Below are 17,456 nucleotides of genomic sequence, written 5' to 3' on the forward strand. Positions count from 1 at the left end.
ATGATGTACGGTGGTAAAGCGAAAGCTGAAGGACATTCGAATAAAAAGAAATAATAAAAAGAAAATAGTTATCGGTTATACAATGTGAACAAAATTACGTACGTGTTTAGAGCAACGACGTTGCCTACTACAGTTGTACGGTAACGAGCCTTTAGAATTTAAAGCCTGGATATTACTCTCGCGATGCTCGTCGATTAAACGATGGACATTTTTCTAATAGTTTACAGTAAAAATATTCCTACGTTCAATAGATTGAATTTCAAGTTGAAAAATAATATTAGAAAAGACTGAAAACTTCACGATTCCTAGGATTACGTGTAACATTGCGTCTGCGGAGCCAGAAAATTGATCCACGGATTGGTCTCAAAGGAAAGTTATTTATAAGTCAAAGAATATCGTATTGCATCGTTCTTTCTTTATTCGAAGCACTCGGGAACGTTCGCTGTAAACATTTCCATTGTATCGCGATCAACGAAGAATGATTCGTTTCGTAACTATAATCGCATTTTCATCCATAATGGACAAGACGAAACAAAGCGAAAGGAAAGTTGTACGTTCTCAATTACTCCTATACGGAACAAAGATCAGAAGTTATAAGTTATAGTGATAAGGGGCGACTTAATTGAAAATTACCAAGACACTTGACATCACGCGTTGCTCGAGAGCGAAGTTACGCGGATGTTTATATCGTCTGGGAGTCCCAGAGCAGCAGTTAAGGGTTAATATCGAGAGCGCAGCGATGGTAAACGTTATAATAATACAAAGTTCCGATATTCTCTAACTCTAACCATTCTACAAATTTCATCTTTAAACGGTATCGTGATCTGGTCCTGGTTTAACCAATTGGCTGTTTTCCACGAGTATACTCGTCACGAAGAGATGGCAGTATTTTACGTTACGACGAGCCCCGTCAGTACTAAATTGAAAAATAAAACAGTCGTTTCGTAACAACTTAATTCTATATTATAACAGCCACCCGTACTCCGTGTTCGACGAGTATACTCGCTATCGCTTACTGTTCGCGACACACTTTTAGCTACACGCTTTTCAAAGAGGTCGCAACGGCTAACTGCTAAACTTTTTTATTCTGACATTGAAATTTAACAAGAATAAATCAATATCAGCGGCAATTTCAGTTCTATCCTTGCAACGTAAATACAATATAATTTACCTTTAACGAAAATGAACGCAATTATTCGTAATTATTCGCGATACTATTTACTTATATATTTTCCTATGTTGTCTTACGTATCTGTTATTTGTAATAGATGAGATGGAACGAGAAATATTAGAGGATCAGCAGCAGGGTTAATTTATCAGTGTAAAAATATGCGCAAACTTCCACGATCCAGTTATAACACGCGATATAATTCGCTATTTGCTTAGCTCGCTTCGCCAACTGCCAGCCTCGCTATCTTTGTCCATGAGGATCTATTAAGATTATCATTTTAATTACACGTTGGTCGATCGCGCGCGAAACTCGCGCCAGTTACAGCGTTAACTTCCTTTGTAGTATTCATGGTGAAATCGCCAATTCATTTCCACCGTCTAACGAGAAAGACGAAACGGACGTATTCTCGGCGAACGCTTCCCTTTCGCGTCTCTGCCGTTCTTCGAATCGCTCTGCTTCAACGCAGTACAACCAGCCAGCTCTCTCGTTCGACAGCTGACAAATTGCCTGCGTAACTTGTTTGCCGCGACCGCGAGAACTATGTTTTAAGTCGAATGATTGTCAGATGTTACGAACAATTGGAAATTATCTTCATTTCCCATATCGCTGGCCGATGCTCACGATCTGTTCAGTTTGGAAAACATGGAATAGCTCGCTGGACGATTAGTTTGAATTTTACGGAATCGCGTTTGAGGTGGAATATGCCGAGATCGTAGAATCGTTGACGTTCGACTGCTCCCACGAATACTCTGGTGTCTGTACGTTTTATCAGTCGAACCTAACATTTCTCAGTGACGGATAAGTTATGGTATCTGTTAATAATCGTTGAGATATCATTGCAATCAAGTAAGTGCACTGTATCATACGCGATAACGAAGTTACTCGATTATTCGAATGGTATGTACTGGGATTAGTTTCGATGGATGTTTGAATGATGACGGTATATTTGGCCAGCATAAGCACTGATCCCTTCCATGTCGATCGCGTTTATCGATATTTGATAAAGAGGTCGTTTGCAAATTACATTTACCGTCTACTGTTGCTCACGAAATTATTCCAACTCTGATACGTGCTTCTTTATAAATATATCGCGTGTGTACGTGTATGTTACATATTATATTACATATCGCATATTACATATTATATTGTATTTTAAGTAACAAGATATTTAGTGCGAGTGTATATTTTGCAGAAATTCCAAAAGTGATTAAACAGTCAATTATCCATCACATCGATGCATCTCAATGTTCAATGGGACGGTATTTAGCGTCTATAACATGTTGAAGATAGCTCTTTATGGTGTATCTCGTGGAGGAAATTAATTTCACGAAATTAATTAAACAGTCAATTATCTGTTGTACCGATACATCTTGATATTCAATGGAATAATTTTTGATATTTATTGTACGCTCGAAATACCTATCTATACTATGTACTATTTCCCCCCCCCCCCCCCCCCCAAATATTCACCACAACTATTTTCTCTCTTTTACATTTGCACTTTCAGGATGATTTCAAATTCTACCAATGTGATCGGGATAGTCGTGTTTCGTTACAAAACGAACAAAATCCCGAAGTCTCGTGTAACGGGCTATAGGAGGCGTTGGTGCGTTCTTTAAAACAGAATAACTTTTCAAAAATTGAGTCAAACAATTTGTTTCTTTCCTTTTTTCTTTTTTTTTTTTTTTACGAGTTAGAAGCATTGGAAAGATTAACAATAGGTTACGTGTAAAGAAATGTTGAAAGAAGTACAATTAGTCGGAATAGCGAAGAAGAAAGTAAGGGTAGCTTTTTACAACTTTTCTAGCTGGACCTGTAACGAAGATTTAAATAACACATTTCGAAGATTTCCTCTAATTCGTCGAGCAAAATTCAAATGGTTCGGTCCACAGTTGCAGACGAGTTATTTCGTTCGAATGAACGTACGAAACGAAAGATATTTTTACGGCGAGTGTCGGACTATTTTAGCTTTCGAGGCATTGTAAGTTGAATTTTAGTTGCGGTGTCGACAAATCATTGATTCAGTGACAGTGAATTTTCTTTTTTCTGGGTGTGATGCGAATGCGCAGAAACTTTGACGTCAAACGTTCCCGCTGAACGAACAGGACCTTCCGGCTGCCATGGATATTGATTTTCCATGGGCTTCAAGGTTTCTGGAGCAGCTGTACCCATCCAGCGCAGACTCTGGCTATTCTCAATATGGCTGTCTATTGTACCCAAATCCGCTCGTTTTGCGTTGCAACGCGCTCGCCGCCATACACCAGCATGCGATCAATGCGCCAAGGACATCAGCCGATCGCAATTTAAACAGCCGAATTTATTTTCGAATGTGACGCGCTAGACGTTATCAACATGGCCGATACATGTACCCTGTCACGTACTTCCTGATCGTCGCGTCTATCTCCATGGTCGTAAGCATCAATGATAAGCCTCGCATTTCGCCTCTTTAATTCGACGCGTTTCTCACACGTTTCGCCACGAATCAAATTACATTTTTCTGAAATTAAAAATTCGCCGATACGCGTTGTCCATCTTCGGTATTTACGAGAGAAGAAAGCGATTCTTGCGCCTTATTCGTCACGCCGATTTTCACGTCGATACGATCGGAATACCAAAGTTGATCGACTCGACAATGTATTGACCAGTTAGCCGTTGCGACTAATGCGACTAAAATGCGTTAGAAAGGACAGAACAACTACTTTGTTCACGCTGTATTATACTTTTTTCATAATAATTATTTATATCTCTTCATTTGTTCGTTTTACCTGGTCCTGGCTTCCAAATGGTCGAAACGTCTTCAAATTTACGAATATATTTTAGTTTTCGCTGAAATTGCAGTTTAAACAGCAAAAACTGCTTTTTACGCGTGACGAGTATACTCGTCAAGAGTAGGTAACTGGTTAAGACGGAAGATAATTTGCCAGGATAGACAATGGCGGTATTTCGTCTTTGAGAATTTTTAATTTGAGGAATTTTTCTTTCAACAAAGAGCGTTTCTGTAATGGAAAATGGAAGTTTCTGTTTCTTCCCATTTTTCTCTTTCTTTCTCGAGGTTCCTTTCAGTTACATGACCCTATTTGTTTTACGAGCAAGTTGCGTTTTAGGAGCGCGTTTCGTTGAGGGAGTTTTCACTAGATGTCTGAAGGAACGATGTTTCGTCTATTTATAGCGAAGATCTTCCTCTACATATAAACTGCATATAGAGGAAAGTGCACCTGTTGAAGCCATCACTCGTAGGTGTTAGCCATTTGTGTTACGAATCGTGTAAACAACGATCATCGTACACGGTGCATTTAATTCACTTTTCTTCCGTGATAAGCTTCCTAGCAATCTTGTCAACGAACGCGACGAAATTTCATCTTACGCATATCGCCGATGTGTCTGTAAATGTCAAGACTAATATCTATTTATTTTTACAAAAATGTACAAAAATCTGACGTTAATGAAAGCACGACACATTTGTTTGAAAAATGAAAGAAAGGAAGAAGTAGAAGGAAGTAATTTCTAAGAAATAAAAGAGAGAAAGATGCGAAGCTACTTATAAAGTAGACAACGATTTGCCCAACGTCTTACGTCCGATTCCTACGTCGATTTTAATAATCTTTAGAAATCTAGGATAAATCACGATTTCTATTAATTAATACGTATTTGTCGGTTGATTGAGTCCGATGATCAGGCCAACTGTTAACTACGGAACATCGAACTCACGCAGCGTCGGAACGAGCAAACGATTTATGGTGTCATCAGTGTGATACAATGGAAGATGGAGAGAGATGCGCCAATCTGACCGGAAACTTCACCACTTTCGGGCACAAGTGCACTGGTGATAAAAGGACCTGTATGGTAATGACAAATGATAACAGCGATTCGAACGCTTGTTGATTATACACAGGTCACGCACGTGTTTCAGCAGATGTTTGATATTTTGCTTTGATCGCGTGCTTTTAAAGCAAACAGAATATAGCAAACAGCTAGCTAAAAGCGATATTAGTTATCGTCAACACGAGAGCGAGAGAAGGCTGTTCAAGATAGAGACACAGTTTCATTTCGTTCATAACGCGATTAGTGTTTGCAAATGTTCAATATAGTCGATCAATTCAGTTTCATAATAATTACGTACTTTATTGAAATTGAATCCGCTTTATAGGAACATATGTACATGGTGTACACATTTGAGGGAATATGCAAATGCAATTTTTTATTTGTTCTTCTTATTTATTGGTAATCAACAATGATATTGGATATGATATAATTGTACACGGCAAAAATATTACGAAATCCGTAATCGATATTAGCCGACCGAATTAACAATGAACGAACCGTATTCTCTGGAAATGATGCGAGATATTCTGGAAAATTGATATTCCCTCGACTAAAAATATGTTACGTTCACACTCACTCGTGTTCGTTACAAGTTCCAATGTGAAATGTCATACAGAGTGAAACAAGGAATTGTTGCAAATATTAATTTAATTTTAGTATCAAGAATCATTCTACGTACATGTAGAATTCTTTCTCATCTTTTCTTTTCAGTCTTCTTTTTCCTCTTTTCGCTCGATACTATCAAGTTCGTGGTTTAATGCCGCCCAAAATGAGCTCGTACTCGGACAAAATTAAAAGAAATACTATATTTTAGCGTACGAGTGTCTCTTGCGATCCGAAGTTTAAAATCTGCAAATATTCCTTTCACGTTTGCTTCTTTCTCTTCAGGTAAAGCGATTTTCTTACACTACCAGCACCGGAGATTCAATGTCTAGTCCACAAACTTGGTCGGTGGAGAGAAAGTGTACTGACAAATGCGACTCCGGATGTATAGTGGTCGGTGAACGAACAAAACTCTCCGCTTGCACCACTTGCTGCGAGAAATCGTTTTGCAATATCGGTACCGGTGCTCCGAACGATCTGACGATAAGAGGGATCGATCTGTTTCTAGCTTTAGTATTACAAATTACATTAACAATTATCATGTATCCGTCCTGACATTGCAGACGAAGTAACACACGATCGTGAATCATTTTAGTCGCCGATGAGAATAATTGGTTCCATTAACGCGTTTATACGTACATTGTAACATACACTGTAATATTACACAACAACACGATACATAAGATTTGTCGCATTACCAATGAAAATGCTGTTTTCATTTTATAAATGTGTACATGGAGTTTCATTCCTTATGTGTTTCATAATAATATTACGATGAATATTGATTAATAAGTCAATAAAATTACGACGATATCGATAATACGAAGCTCAGAAATAAGAAAATAATAATGATGTTCTCGTTCTAATGATGTCGATAAATCAAAGAACAATTGATAATATAAAAAGGGGATGTTCTTAAGAATACGATGCTCATAATTATAATAATTACGAATACAATCAAATCTACGAGAATGAGATTTAAAACACTGCTAAGTTATTACTCGATCGTTCAACGAACCAATGTAATTTAAATTGTAAATTTTAGAAAAATTGTTATAGCAATACACTACCAATAAATTGTATAAAGTAACAAACTTTCCTAAAAAGAAAAATACTCATTAAAACTCTATAAATAATATAATAATAAATACTTTTTATCGATTTCCATTTTTCCATTATCCTCTACTTAATTCCCAAGGATGTCAATGAGAAACATATTAGGTTGTTCCAAAAGTCTCTGTCTGTTTTATAAGAAAATAATAGATGCACAACATTTTTTCTTTTATATTATTTTATTGAATTTTGTATGATCCGTTTTCTACTAATAGAACAAAATGGATCATAATGTAAAACAAAAAATGATGTGCATCTGTCACTTCCTTATAAAAGGAAAGAAATTTTTGGGAAAACCCAATAGAATGGGAATTTTCTCGTGGACACATAACATTAGAAAATTGTACACAACTTCCTTAAATTCCTTCGTACGATCTCTGTACAATATTCTTTTATTAATTATACCTTAATTTTCTTTTTATTTTACTTTAATTTTTAAGTATCCTCCGATTGGTTTCCAATTATTTTGATTATTTTGCAGGAAGCGAACAATTTTAACGATCGGCATATTTTTCGATACTCGTGAACAAGAGTGTACAACCTGGACGTTTATACACACCCACATTTCTCTCAAACGCACAAACATCCGCATTCCGTTTATAATACTAAAATTTCGCTGGAAACAGGGAAACGCGAGATCAGGTATCTACTAAATCGCTTAAACTATATAGTTTATACCAGCGCGTTTACAGCTGTAACCAATTAACGTAATTACACTGCCTAAATGAAAGCATTCAGTTTATACTCGTGCATTCTGTTCTTTCAACAGCATCCTGGAAATCTGCGTGTTATCATTTTCGTAGAAATCGAGAGAGCTTAGGTTGAATGTAGATCCGACATCGTCAAACGGAAAATTACAAAGTTCTTGAATTCCTGGAAGGTTCTAACGGGATATAGGGTTTTGTTCCAATGGAAAACGCATATTCGTTTCTAGGAATCGGTTTTAATTAAATTTCCACATCCGTGAACAAAGGGATATGATTTATCGTGCGATAGCATATAATGAAAACTAAGGCAAGGAATGGAATTTTTTGTTTTTCGTAGAAAACGTGAGACGACATCGCCTTGTTAAGAGGAAATAAAACCATTCCAGGAAAGAATAACGATCGTCGTTAAGCGTAATGTAATTTCTTTCTGAAGAGTCAGTACTAATCTATCGCCCACGCGTAATGCCTCGATGCTAAGCATCTCTCATTTTGCATCTCGTTCGTTGCCATTCATCTCGTCGTGTAAAACGCAAATAAAATGGAAAGAAATATTTTTTATTCCAAGAAGCAATTATTCAAACAACAATTTATCAACGGATAAGAAAATCAGAAATGTCCCTTTCAATATTTTTCAAATTAATATTAAAACCATCTTTCTCTTCTTTTTTACACTCTTACTTATCTGAAATTCTTTATCTCCTAATTTCGATAAACCATTTTACAAAACGTAGGCTATTGTCCGTTTTACGTTTAACTGTTATGAAATTTTGCAGTCCATTTACGCATAATCTTGCGAGTAAAGTACATTTTGCCAAAAGTAATCGAGCGTCTGTCTACTTTTGAACAATACTGTACCCAACAGCTACTTACAGTGGCTACAAAAAGTATTTCTGTATTATTTCTACTATTCTGTTTATCCCAGCGTGCTAATCAATTATATTAATTGAAAGCATATTAATTGTCCTCTGTCTGCAAAAGCCTTACCGACATTTACACGCTGGATCGTTTAGGATCATGCAATATCTGTTTACGTTCTCGTGTTTTAAAAAGTGTGCTCAAAAATTCTTGAATACTCTTGCAAGTTGTTAGACTATCTTCCAATAATTTTCATATCGATACATGTGAATCTTTTTAAGCGAAGCGGAATCTAAGCAAAAATACGAAGAAAGTGGAAAATCGCTTAAAGTCACTGGTCGAAAACCATCCACTATGCAGATGGACAGATAAATTTCGCGTCACTTGATAGTACTATCGTATGACTACGAACTATTGACACTAGTTGAAAGTGAAATGTAACGGCTGATGAAAAAAAATTGAAAAAGATAGAGATACGTAAGTATTAGCATTAGGTTGGCATAAAAGTTTCTTTCGTTTTGTGAGGAAATAATAAATGTACATTTTTTGAATCATATTATTGTATTGAATTATGTATGATCTATTTTGTAGTAATAGAATCCATTTTATTTTATTCGTACAGAATTCATTAATAATAACATTATATTTCCTTATAAAACTAAAGAAACTTTTGGGACAACCTAACGCATATAAATACCTTTTCACAGCCACTGTATAAGATTATAAAAGATACTGATATACAGGATATTGTTAGCTGTAGCTGCACAGCCACCACGCACTCAGCATCGCAAATATCGAAAGCCCTGAAGAAAATTTGAAGAAGAAATGCTGTAATTTTATAAAACTGAATTCTAATCGACGAGACGAGTAAACGTGTGACAGATATCGTAGAATAGAAAAAAAGTGTGTAATAGGCAAAAAAAGAAATGTTTAATATAAATTTTACTTAGAATTCATACACGTAAGTAGATATGACTTTTCTGCCAGTCACTCACTGTGCATTATCTGACATAATTTATCTCTCGTACTTATTCTTTCATCCAGGCAAAGGAAGCTGTCGGAACAGATTTAATTCCCGTTCATTAGATTCGTCGCCTTACTGAATACGATATTCTCGAGTTCGCGGTTCAAGGGAAAGCGAAGAATTCTGGTGGGGTCGAGAGCAACGTTCAAGATGAAATCCTCGGCCCTTGTTAAATCGTCTCGGTCGGGGTCGAACAATGCGTTCGCCAGCATCCTCGTTTCTCGGTGATTGCACATAAAGCTGCCATTATTAGAACTTCAGCGGGCGGTAAGCGTTGGTGCTTTTTCCAGTCTCGCGTTCGCGTTTACTCTTACGCACAATTCGCCGCTGCACTCGCGTGCGTTTCCAGCCGCGTTCATCCGTCCATGTGGCTGCCAGTCGTAACGCGAAGCTCGTTCGTCGCGTTTACTCCACTTTTTTCTTCGAAAAATTTTATCCGGAATATCACGTTCGACTCGACGACCGATTAATTATCGTATTTTACTTTCACCGATGGTGCATCATTTTCATGGGAAACGTTTAAATTTCCACATGGTGCCACGTGGTGGAAAAATTGGCCACCGGTTGCTGCACGACGCTCCTTCGTCGCGTTTATTCCACCTCTTCGGCGAAACGTTCCATCCGGAACGTCGCAATCGACACGAGATCGAAATTAATTATATTCTACTTTCTCCGATGGTGGATCGTTGTTGCGCGAAAGAAAATTAAATTCCTACGGCACGTGGTGAATAAATTGGCCACCAGTTGCTGCACGACGCTCCTTCGTCGCGTCTACTCCACTTTTTCCTCGAAACCTTCTGTCCGGGGGTATCGCGATCGACCCGAGATCCGATCGATCGTCTTATCCTTCCGTCCCTTTCGCGAAAGTCGTTCGAATTTCTGTGACGCGCGCGTGGAAAATACTGGCGCGAATCTTCGAGTTAGTGAGAATCTTTGGCTCGAATTTGATGATTCGTTCGCGTGGGAATCGCACGGCGAGGCGTGCGATTGTCGCGATCGCTCTTATCGCTCGCTCCACTTACGTTCCGCTTCGTTCTACCGACTACTAGTTTGCTGCATTCCCGGTTACTTTACTGGTGGTGAATCGTTAATCGACGCGAGTTACCGTCGACGAGTTTGTTACGATACGCAAGTACAGTGGAAAAAGGAGTTTAGCGAAACAGTTTCGTAAAGCTAAACGATTGGACGAATCGAAAGGAATTGGAAGTCGTTCTAAGAATTCTGTTCGAAGACAGCTTTGAGAAGGCGAACGGCGATTGAAAAAAGAAGAAATTGAAAGACGTCGAAGGAAATCGAGAAACGTTCGAATTCAACGAGGCAGTTTCGTACGCCTAGAGACGATGATCGAAGGAAATTGAGAAAGATTCGTCTGTATTTTAAGATTCTGTATCAATTTGGTATAAATAGGTCGAGCAAATATTCACGGTTAATCTTTTCGATAAAGCACTACCTACAAAACCACTGCATTCTATGATTTCATTTCATTTCTGGTGTACCGTAGAATCGTTCCCTTCTCCATTATACGATCGATTAAACAACACCCTGTGTATTAAAACCAACGATTCACCTTCGTATTACTTCCGCGCGAGCTACGTGATAAAGCGCGAGACATTGAAAATGTTAGATCGCGAGAGTATCGTCGCATCCGCGTCTATATGACGCGGAGTTTCGAACGCGTTACGAACCGGCGAAATGAAATGAGAATATCGGTTCTGCGAACTAGCTGCTTTCATCGCGATGACTACGTCTGCGAGTGAACGAGCATGCCTGGCGAGTTTTGGGTAGCCAGAAAATCCTATTGAAATTTCGATCAAAGCGCGCGAGACATGACGCGATCGAAACTTCCCAGTTTTCTCCTCGCCACGTGGCTGCTCGGCACGATCGCTACTAAGTCGCGAATGAGCGACTTTCTGCAAAGCTTGCAGGAGTACGAGATCGTTTACCCTCGAGTGATCCCGAATGAGAGCGCGCGGAACAGAAGATCGACCCACGAAGACCGAGAAACTTGGCGCGAGTATCTCCACCAAGAGCCGGTGTTCCTCGAGATCAGCAACTGGACCTTAAGGACCATGGCCAACGATCGATTGATACTGTCGTCGAATTTCACCGTGAATTGGGTGCGCCAGGGTAAAACCAAGTCCGAGCGACGTAACGCCAAGGCGAACTGCGATCTTCGACAAGGCAGCTTGGAAGGAGACGCGAGTTCCTTTGTCACGTAAAAATAAAAAGAAATTTTATTAGGAAGGAGAACTCTTTATTCTTATTTCGTTTATACAAGTATAAGACACTTCTGAGCTCTAGGCGTGACCGTTCGAGACTGAGGCTCTTACAATATTTTTTACTTTCGGTGACATCTGTTTCTTCTTTTGTTTTTCATCCTTCATCATCCCCACCACCCTGCAGGCGCACGCGACCGCTGCCACGCTTCCAGAACATTCGGTGGAAGGACCGTTAGGACACAGATGAACCCTCAGGCACTCCGGCAATATACATTGTCGCCAAGGTCGCCATGTGTAATGTTCAAGTATCGGCTGTCTGGAGAATGTTTAGAAGTGGTCGCCTAAGGTGACATCAGGGCAAAAGAGTTTGGGGTTACAGTGTCCTGGTCTCTGACGTGATTTACGTTACACCTTCGTCGTCGTGACGATATGCAAAGAAGAAGTGTACGCCTTGATGTTGATCGGGCAGAGATCGTTCTTCGTTCAGCCGCTGACGAATGGCCAGCATGTGATGTTTCAGCCGAAAAACGAAAAGTGGTGGTCGATCAGGAATAATTCGAGCTTCGTGTCTGTGAATCCGGAAAATCCTGCAGGTGAGAAGGATCGTTATCGCGATGGCTTTTCATCTTTCGTTAGACGGTTGGACGGTTGAAATGTCCGTCGTAAAATTGCATAATTAGCGCAAAATTCCATTTTCCCCGCTGGGAAATTGAATTTTCTATTAAAGCGTGATACGTTTAATCAGCGGTGGCGTAAATTCAACAAACTAACAACTGGAATATTGACTTGTCACAATTTTGTGATACCGTATATGTCATTGATACGTTCCAGTCTGGTCGTATTTACAATTTCAGAAATTTTGCAACTATTTTTTCATTTTATCCGTAACGAGAATAGCGAAGATAAGACAGGCAAACGTGGTAAAACGTTGATAATTCGGTTATAGGGAAATCGAATAAATTTGAAGTTGAAGAAAGTAAGAGAAAGTCGAAACGAAGCAAACGCGATTCCTTAAGCCACGATGTTCAGGGATTTTATAATCTTTTCGGTGACGTCTTCGACGTGGAATACCCAGAAGATGAGAAATTGATTCTGTACGAAGAAAAAGACGATGTCTCCACAGAATACAACGATACAATAGTGGAAGAATTATCGATCGACGTAAATCCTGTTGAGAAATGCTCAGTTGGTATGACCGCTAGTTACTAAAAGGTAAGTAGGGTTACGTTGGTACGACTCCTAACAACGCTCTTTTGTCATAGGAGTCGACCACGCCTTAATTGTTAAGACGCATTGGGAGAGTTTAGACGTTTGCTGTGTGATTTGGTGTTTTGTATAAGAGAGAAAATAAAAGGTGTGATAACCAATCCGAGTGGATCCGAGATTGATTATCAACCCCAACCTATATAAAATAACAAATCCCGAGGAAATTGGATACTTCTCGAGGAGATTGGATACTTCTACTACTAAATGGCAAAGGAACAGATTATCAAGTAAGTCAAATATTTTTCCAAATGCCATTCTTGTACAATCGTTGCTTTTCTACGTACCACATACAATATAGCGGTTAATAAATTAACGAATCATCGAATATTACTGAAAGAAAGAAATTGTACTGATATTCCAATCTATCGTGTACAAAAGTAATAATAACAGCATGTAATATAAGAATAGCTTATCTTCAGCCTTAAAAGGAACTCGGTTTACAATTATTCTCCCTATTGCGTTCCACTCTCGCTTGATCTTCTACACGTTCATCTATATTTCGCTGTTTTTAATTTATTTTATTATTCCCTGTCTATTACACATATGTATATTGTCCATTGCACGAATCTTTATCTATCTTGCCTAATTTAATGTAAAAAATTAGAAAAATAGACAAATTTGCTGGAGGAATACGTTTACCAAAATTTGTCAAGAATTTTAAAGAAATTTGCAGGATGAAATTCACGGTGATACCGAATTGATATTTTTGAAATTATACTTTTGAAATAATTATTTATATCATAATAATTATTCCACGAATACTTGCTCGTAGATATTAATTTATGCTTTTAATAATCATGCGTTTAATCTATCAAGTCGAGTCGAGTAGACTTTCTAATTTCGTGGAAGATAAGTCGATTTCTAAGATAAGTCATTTCTAGAGAAAACACCAACTGCTAAGGATTCGCCGCCACGATGGTTAGAGCTTGGAATAGCTGCTGATTACTCCGTGGTAGATTTTCATGGAATTCGAGTACAGCAATATACCTTGGCTCTTTTAAACATCGTAAGTAATACCAAACGAAATTCTGTTATTATACTTAGATATAGAATACCTCCTCCTACACATGTACGCAAGCAACCGGGAAACATAGGGCAGAGTTATGCGTATCTCTGTATTTTCAAGGTACGCTACTTGCTTTCAAACATCTCGATCGTATACTCGGATGGAAGCTCTGTATTTTCTGTTTACACTGTTCAAAGCTTACACGTATCTTTTAAAAAGTTCAGCGAATAATTTATCCGTAATGGAATTTTGTAATCGATTAATTTCAGCCATTCGGTAATTGGTTTTCCAATGCTGTTGAGATTAATAACGTACATTTCCTAAGATAAATATAACGAATAAAATTAATTTTTTAGGAAAATTATATAAGATACGATGTATTTACGAGAGTTTTGAATAATAATTTATTTGTAAGGCTGTAATACTGTTTTAACGCCTGTTACATTTTCGTACGTATTTTAATCCTAGGTCAGTGCAATTTACATGGACCCGTCGCTCGAATCCAACATGATTCTAGTGATCGTACGAATGATTTTATACGCGGAAAAACGAGACGTTATGGTAAGCGATTTCCATTAAATTAAATCATTTAACTATAGTAGTAACTATCTGAGATACGCATATGCGAGTGTCAATTATTTTATTTTCTACTTATCTGTACAGTGTATGGTATATAAATTATATAGGTCAAAATATCTGCGCATGACGTTTTAGATCGATAAAATGCAACGAGTTCCATTTTGTTAAATTGGACAACCGTGAACGATCCCTTGGAAACAAATTTCCAAACAAACAATTTTCACGGATCATTGACAAACCTCGCATTTATCGTGTATCCGAAATATCTGTATAATCGACTATTAAACCTTTTTCATCTCTTAAGAATCTTAATTTAATGTTATAGACCTATGATAATATCATTGATATACGACACTTGCGATTCCTTTTACTTTTCTTTTTCTGCTATTCTTCTCTGCTGTTGAATCAACATTTCAACATTTTTCAGGAAGATTAAAATACTAATAGCGTTACAAGTTACATTTGATTACAATCAACAACACGATTACTTGCACATATATTTATTATCATTGACGAATATTTATATATAGTATATAATGCATGATGTAATAATAAATATAATATATTCGTAATATTTGCTAGCTTTTATTAAGAAAATATTAAACGTTGTCGTAGGTCCGCCGTGGCGATGCCAGACGATCTCTCGAGAACGTGAACAAATGGAACAGAAAGATGCTGTCCTCGAAGGACGTAAATCACGATGTTGCTGTATGGTTGACGCGATTAGATATAGGAGGTCCTTCCGGTTACGCACCTGTGTCCGGAGTATGCTATCCCGCGAGATCGTGCGCGTTAAATCGAGACGAAGGCTTGACCAGCGCCTTTATCATCGCTCACGAAGTAGCACACATGTGAGTGTCCTACATGTTGGGATATCGTTGGCAAACTGAAATATTTATAACTGGCCTGGGTATTTACGCAGAGACCGTGTGCTATTTATTTTTGCAAATACGTACTTTTACGAGAATAATTTGAAAAATGAAATCTCCATAGGAGAACTTATTATCTTTACCGAATATCACAACGAGTACTGTACTTTGAATCTGCCATAGATTTTTGCGTATTATGTGCGTTCTTGCATTCCTCCTTTCACCTACGATGGCTCTTAAACAAGAAACGATATCGTAACGAGAAACACAACTTAGCTGAGCGTCCACTTTGGTTCCACTAGTGTTGTCCCATACGACTTTGTGTTTGTCCCATACGACTTCACCGCCTTCACTACCTTCGATTTATCCAACTTGAGACTTAAACTGGCCGTTACCAAATCTTCCGGCTTCTTCGACATCGGTTGGTGTCTCTTCGTGAACCAATTCGACGGTGCCATAAAGGTCGAAATAGCGGCTTTCGAGGATCCGCTAAGCTTACTTTTAGCTCCGTGCAATGTCGACACGTCGAAGCTGTTGGAACGGAAGCTCTTCGATCGACTTCCTTTCTGTTCGGTCGTTTTTCCGGGCCAGTTTGATTTGCTATCGTCCCGCGAACTCGGCGCTTCCTCGCCGCATCGGTTGATGTCCGTCGCGGAAGACGCTAACGAGCTTAGGATCGATATCAGATCCGTATTAGAGCAGACAATGCCCGCAGCACCGGAAACGGATGCACTCGCGGCTCTTGGCAGTTCCGAGACGCGCTTTCGGAGAGAAGACGTCGGCGAAACCGACGGAGTAGGCATTCCAGAGAATCGTTGTTTCGGCTGTTGAGTGTAACGTTGAGCGGAACTGTTACCCTCCAGCGGCTGTATTTCGTACACTTGCTCCGTCGACGTCCTGTACATCCTTAAGCGCACCTGGCAAACGGATTGCTTTTATTCGAAAGACAGTTTCTTTTTTATCATAATTCGTGCGTTATGATACATGTTTCGATGATTGAGCCGTTAAGCGGGCTCAGGATCTCTTGCGAATACTACCAAGCGCTCCTCGTCGTCTATCTCCCTGCTGGGCGGGAGACTTCCTTGTTAGACAGAAGATCGGGGCCGCCAGGGGGGACCACGCCCCCTAGCGCCCCTTTCCTTTGGTCTTGTTACTTCCTCGGTGATTCCTTGGGCGCGTTTACGGCGGGGGCACCGCCGCTCCGTGACGCGCGTTGACTCCTTGATGTCGCGCTCTGCTGGTATGCTGGGCTTTCTCTCTTTCTCTCTCCGCTCGCTCCTTCACGAGCATGACTTGCTCGCAAAAGGTGCGGACGGCTGTGTACTCCTGGGGCCCCCTGAGCATAGCTTCGATGAGCGTATCGGGGGCCAAACTCTCGCCAATCTCGAGTCGTAAGACACGTCGCGGTACCTCCCACGCCGGGCAAGCCTCCAGCGTGTGCCGCGCCGTGTCCTCTTCCTCCCCACAGTGGTGGTAGATGGACGTCACCTCTCGCCGGATCTTGAGCAGGTACTCGCCGAACACCCCGTGGCCGGTGAGCACCTGAGTCGTTCTGAATGTTAGCGGGACCCCGCCTTTGTCTCTCCACTTGTCCCAGTTGGGCAGGATGGCGCGGACGGCCCGATTAGGGCGTATTGCATCCTCTTCCAACAGCTGCGAGTGCCACCGCTCCCATGCTTCTAGTCTTGCTTCCTCCCGAACGTCCACGGTTGGTGCCGTCGGCGTGGCCCGTCGGTCCAAGGTCGCGGCCCTCCGATGTTCGTACACCCGACGAAGGGCAAGGGCCTGTAGCTCGAATGGGGGGGACGCGGCCAGCACGGTCGCTGTCGCGTAGGACACCGTCCTGTATCCCCTCGCTGCCCGGATGGCGATCGTCCTGTGGAGCCTTCTCACCAGAGTCAGGTTACGCCGGCTCGCCGCCAGATCTTCGGCCCATACAGGTACTCCGTAAAGGACTCGTGACCGGATCACTCCTTCGTAGAGCCTGCGGACTCCCAATCCTGTCCATAAGCTCACCTGGCAAACGGATTTCTTTTATTCGAAAGACAGTTTCTTTTTTATCATAATTCGTGCGTTATGATACATGTTTCGATGATTGAGCCGTTAAGCGTGACAAAGCGATGGAATTGTTTTGTACAGAAATTCTGGTTCTAAAATTATGTTAGGGATTCTAGGGCGTAATAACATCTTGGAACGCAAAGTTATCGATGTGTCGATGAAAG

The 17,456-nt window shown here is 39.9% G+C and overlaps 2 protein-coding genes and 1 long non-coding RNA gene across 17 annotated transcripts in view; 2 read left to right on the top strand and 1 right to left on the bottom strand.

Moving 5' to 3' along the window:
- The window catches only part of LOC125384870, a 26,594-nt gene extending 15,238 nt beyond the window's left edge, over nucleotides 1-11,356 (top strand). For 2 of the 12 annotated variants that reach the window (XM_048404955.1, XM_048404956.1), the window contains exons 2-3: nucleotides 4,848-5,014; nucleotides 5,882-6,690. In XM_048404955.1, the coding sequence (XP_048260912.1) occupies nucleotides 4,848-5,014; nucleotides 5,882-6,151 (437 nt within the window). In that variant the 3' untranslated portion in view covers nucleotides 6,152-6,690. The other 10 variants (XR_007223700.1, XM_048404953.1, XM_048404954.1 and 7 more) reach the window with 10 other exon arrangements.
- Nucleotides 11,156-12,061, bottom strand: LOC125384888. The gene is made up of 2 exons (XR_007223731.1): nucleotides 11,926-12,061; nucleotides 11,156-11,501 (listed from the first exon to the last, which is right to left on the bottom strand). It is a non-coding gene; the product is annotated as an uncharacterized LOC125384888 (long non-coding RNA).
- The window catches only part of LOC125384873 (A disintegrin and metalloproteinase with thrombospondin motifs 3-like), a 26,889-nt gene continuing 21,277 nt past the window's right edge, over nucleotides 11,845-17,456 (top strand). Inside the window, exons 1-5 of one of the 4 annotated variants that reach the window (XM_048404967.1) lie at nucleotides 12,686-12,703; nucleotides 12,777-13,007; nucleotides 13,662-13,786; nucleotides 14,255-14,347; nucleotides 14,981-15,216. In XM_048404967.1, coding sequence (XP_048260924.1) covers nucleotides 14,270-14,347; nucleotides 14,981-15,216 — 314 coding nt within the window. In that variant the 5' untranslated portion in view covers nucleotides 12,686-12,703; nucleotides 12,777-13,007; nucleotides 13,662-13,786; nucleotides 14,255-14,269. Of the gene's footprint in view, nucleotides 12,108-12,460; nucleotides 12,704-12,776; nucleotides 13,008-13,661; nucleotides 13,787-14,254; nucleotides 14,348-14,980; nucleotides 15,217-17,456 lie in introns of those variants that run through there. The other 3 variants (XM_048404969.1, XM_048404966.1, XM_048404968.1) reach the window with 3 other exon arrangements.

The sequence above is a fragment of the Bombus terrestris genome, chromosome 4, assembly GCF_910591885.1.
Source record: "Bombus terrestris chromosome 4, iyBomTerr1.2, whole genome shotgun sequence".
Taxonomy (NCBI): Eukaryota; Metazoa; Arthropoda; class Insecta; order Hymenoptera; family Apidae; genus Bombus; species Bombus terrestris.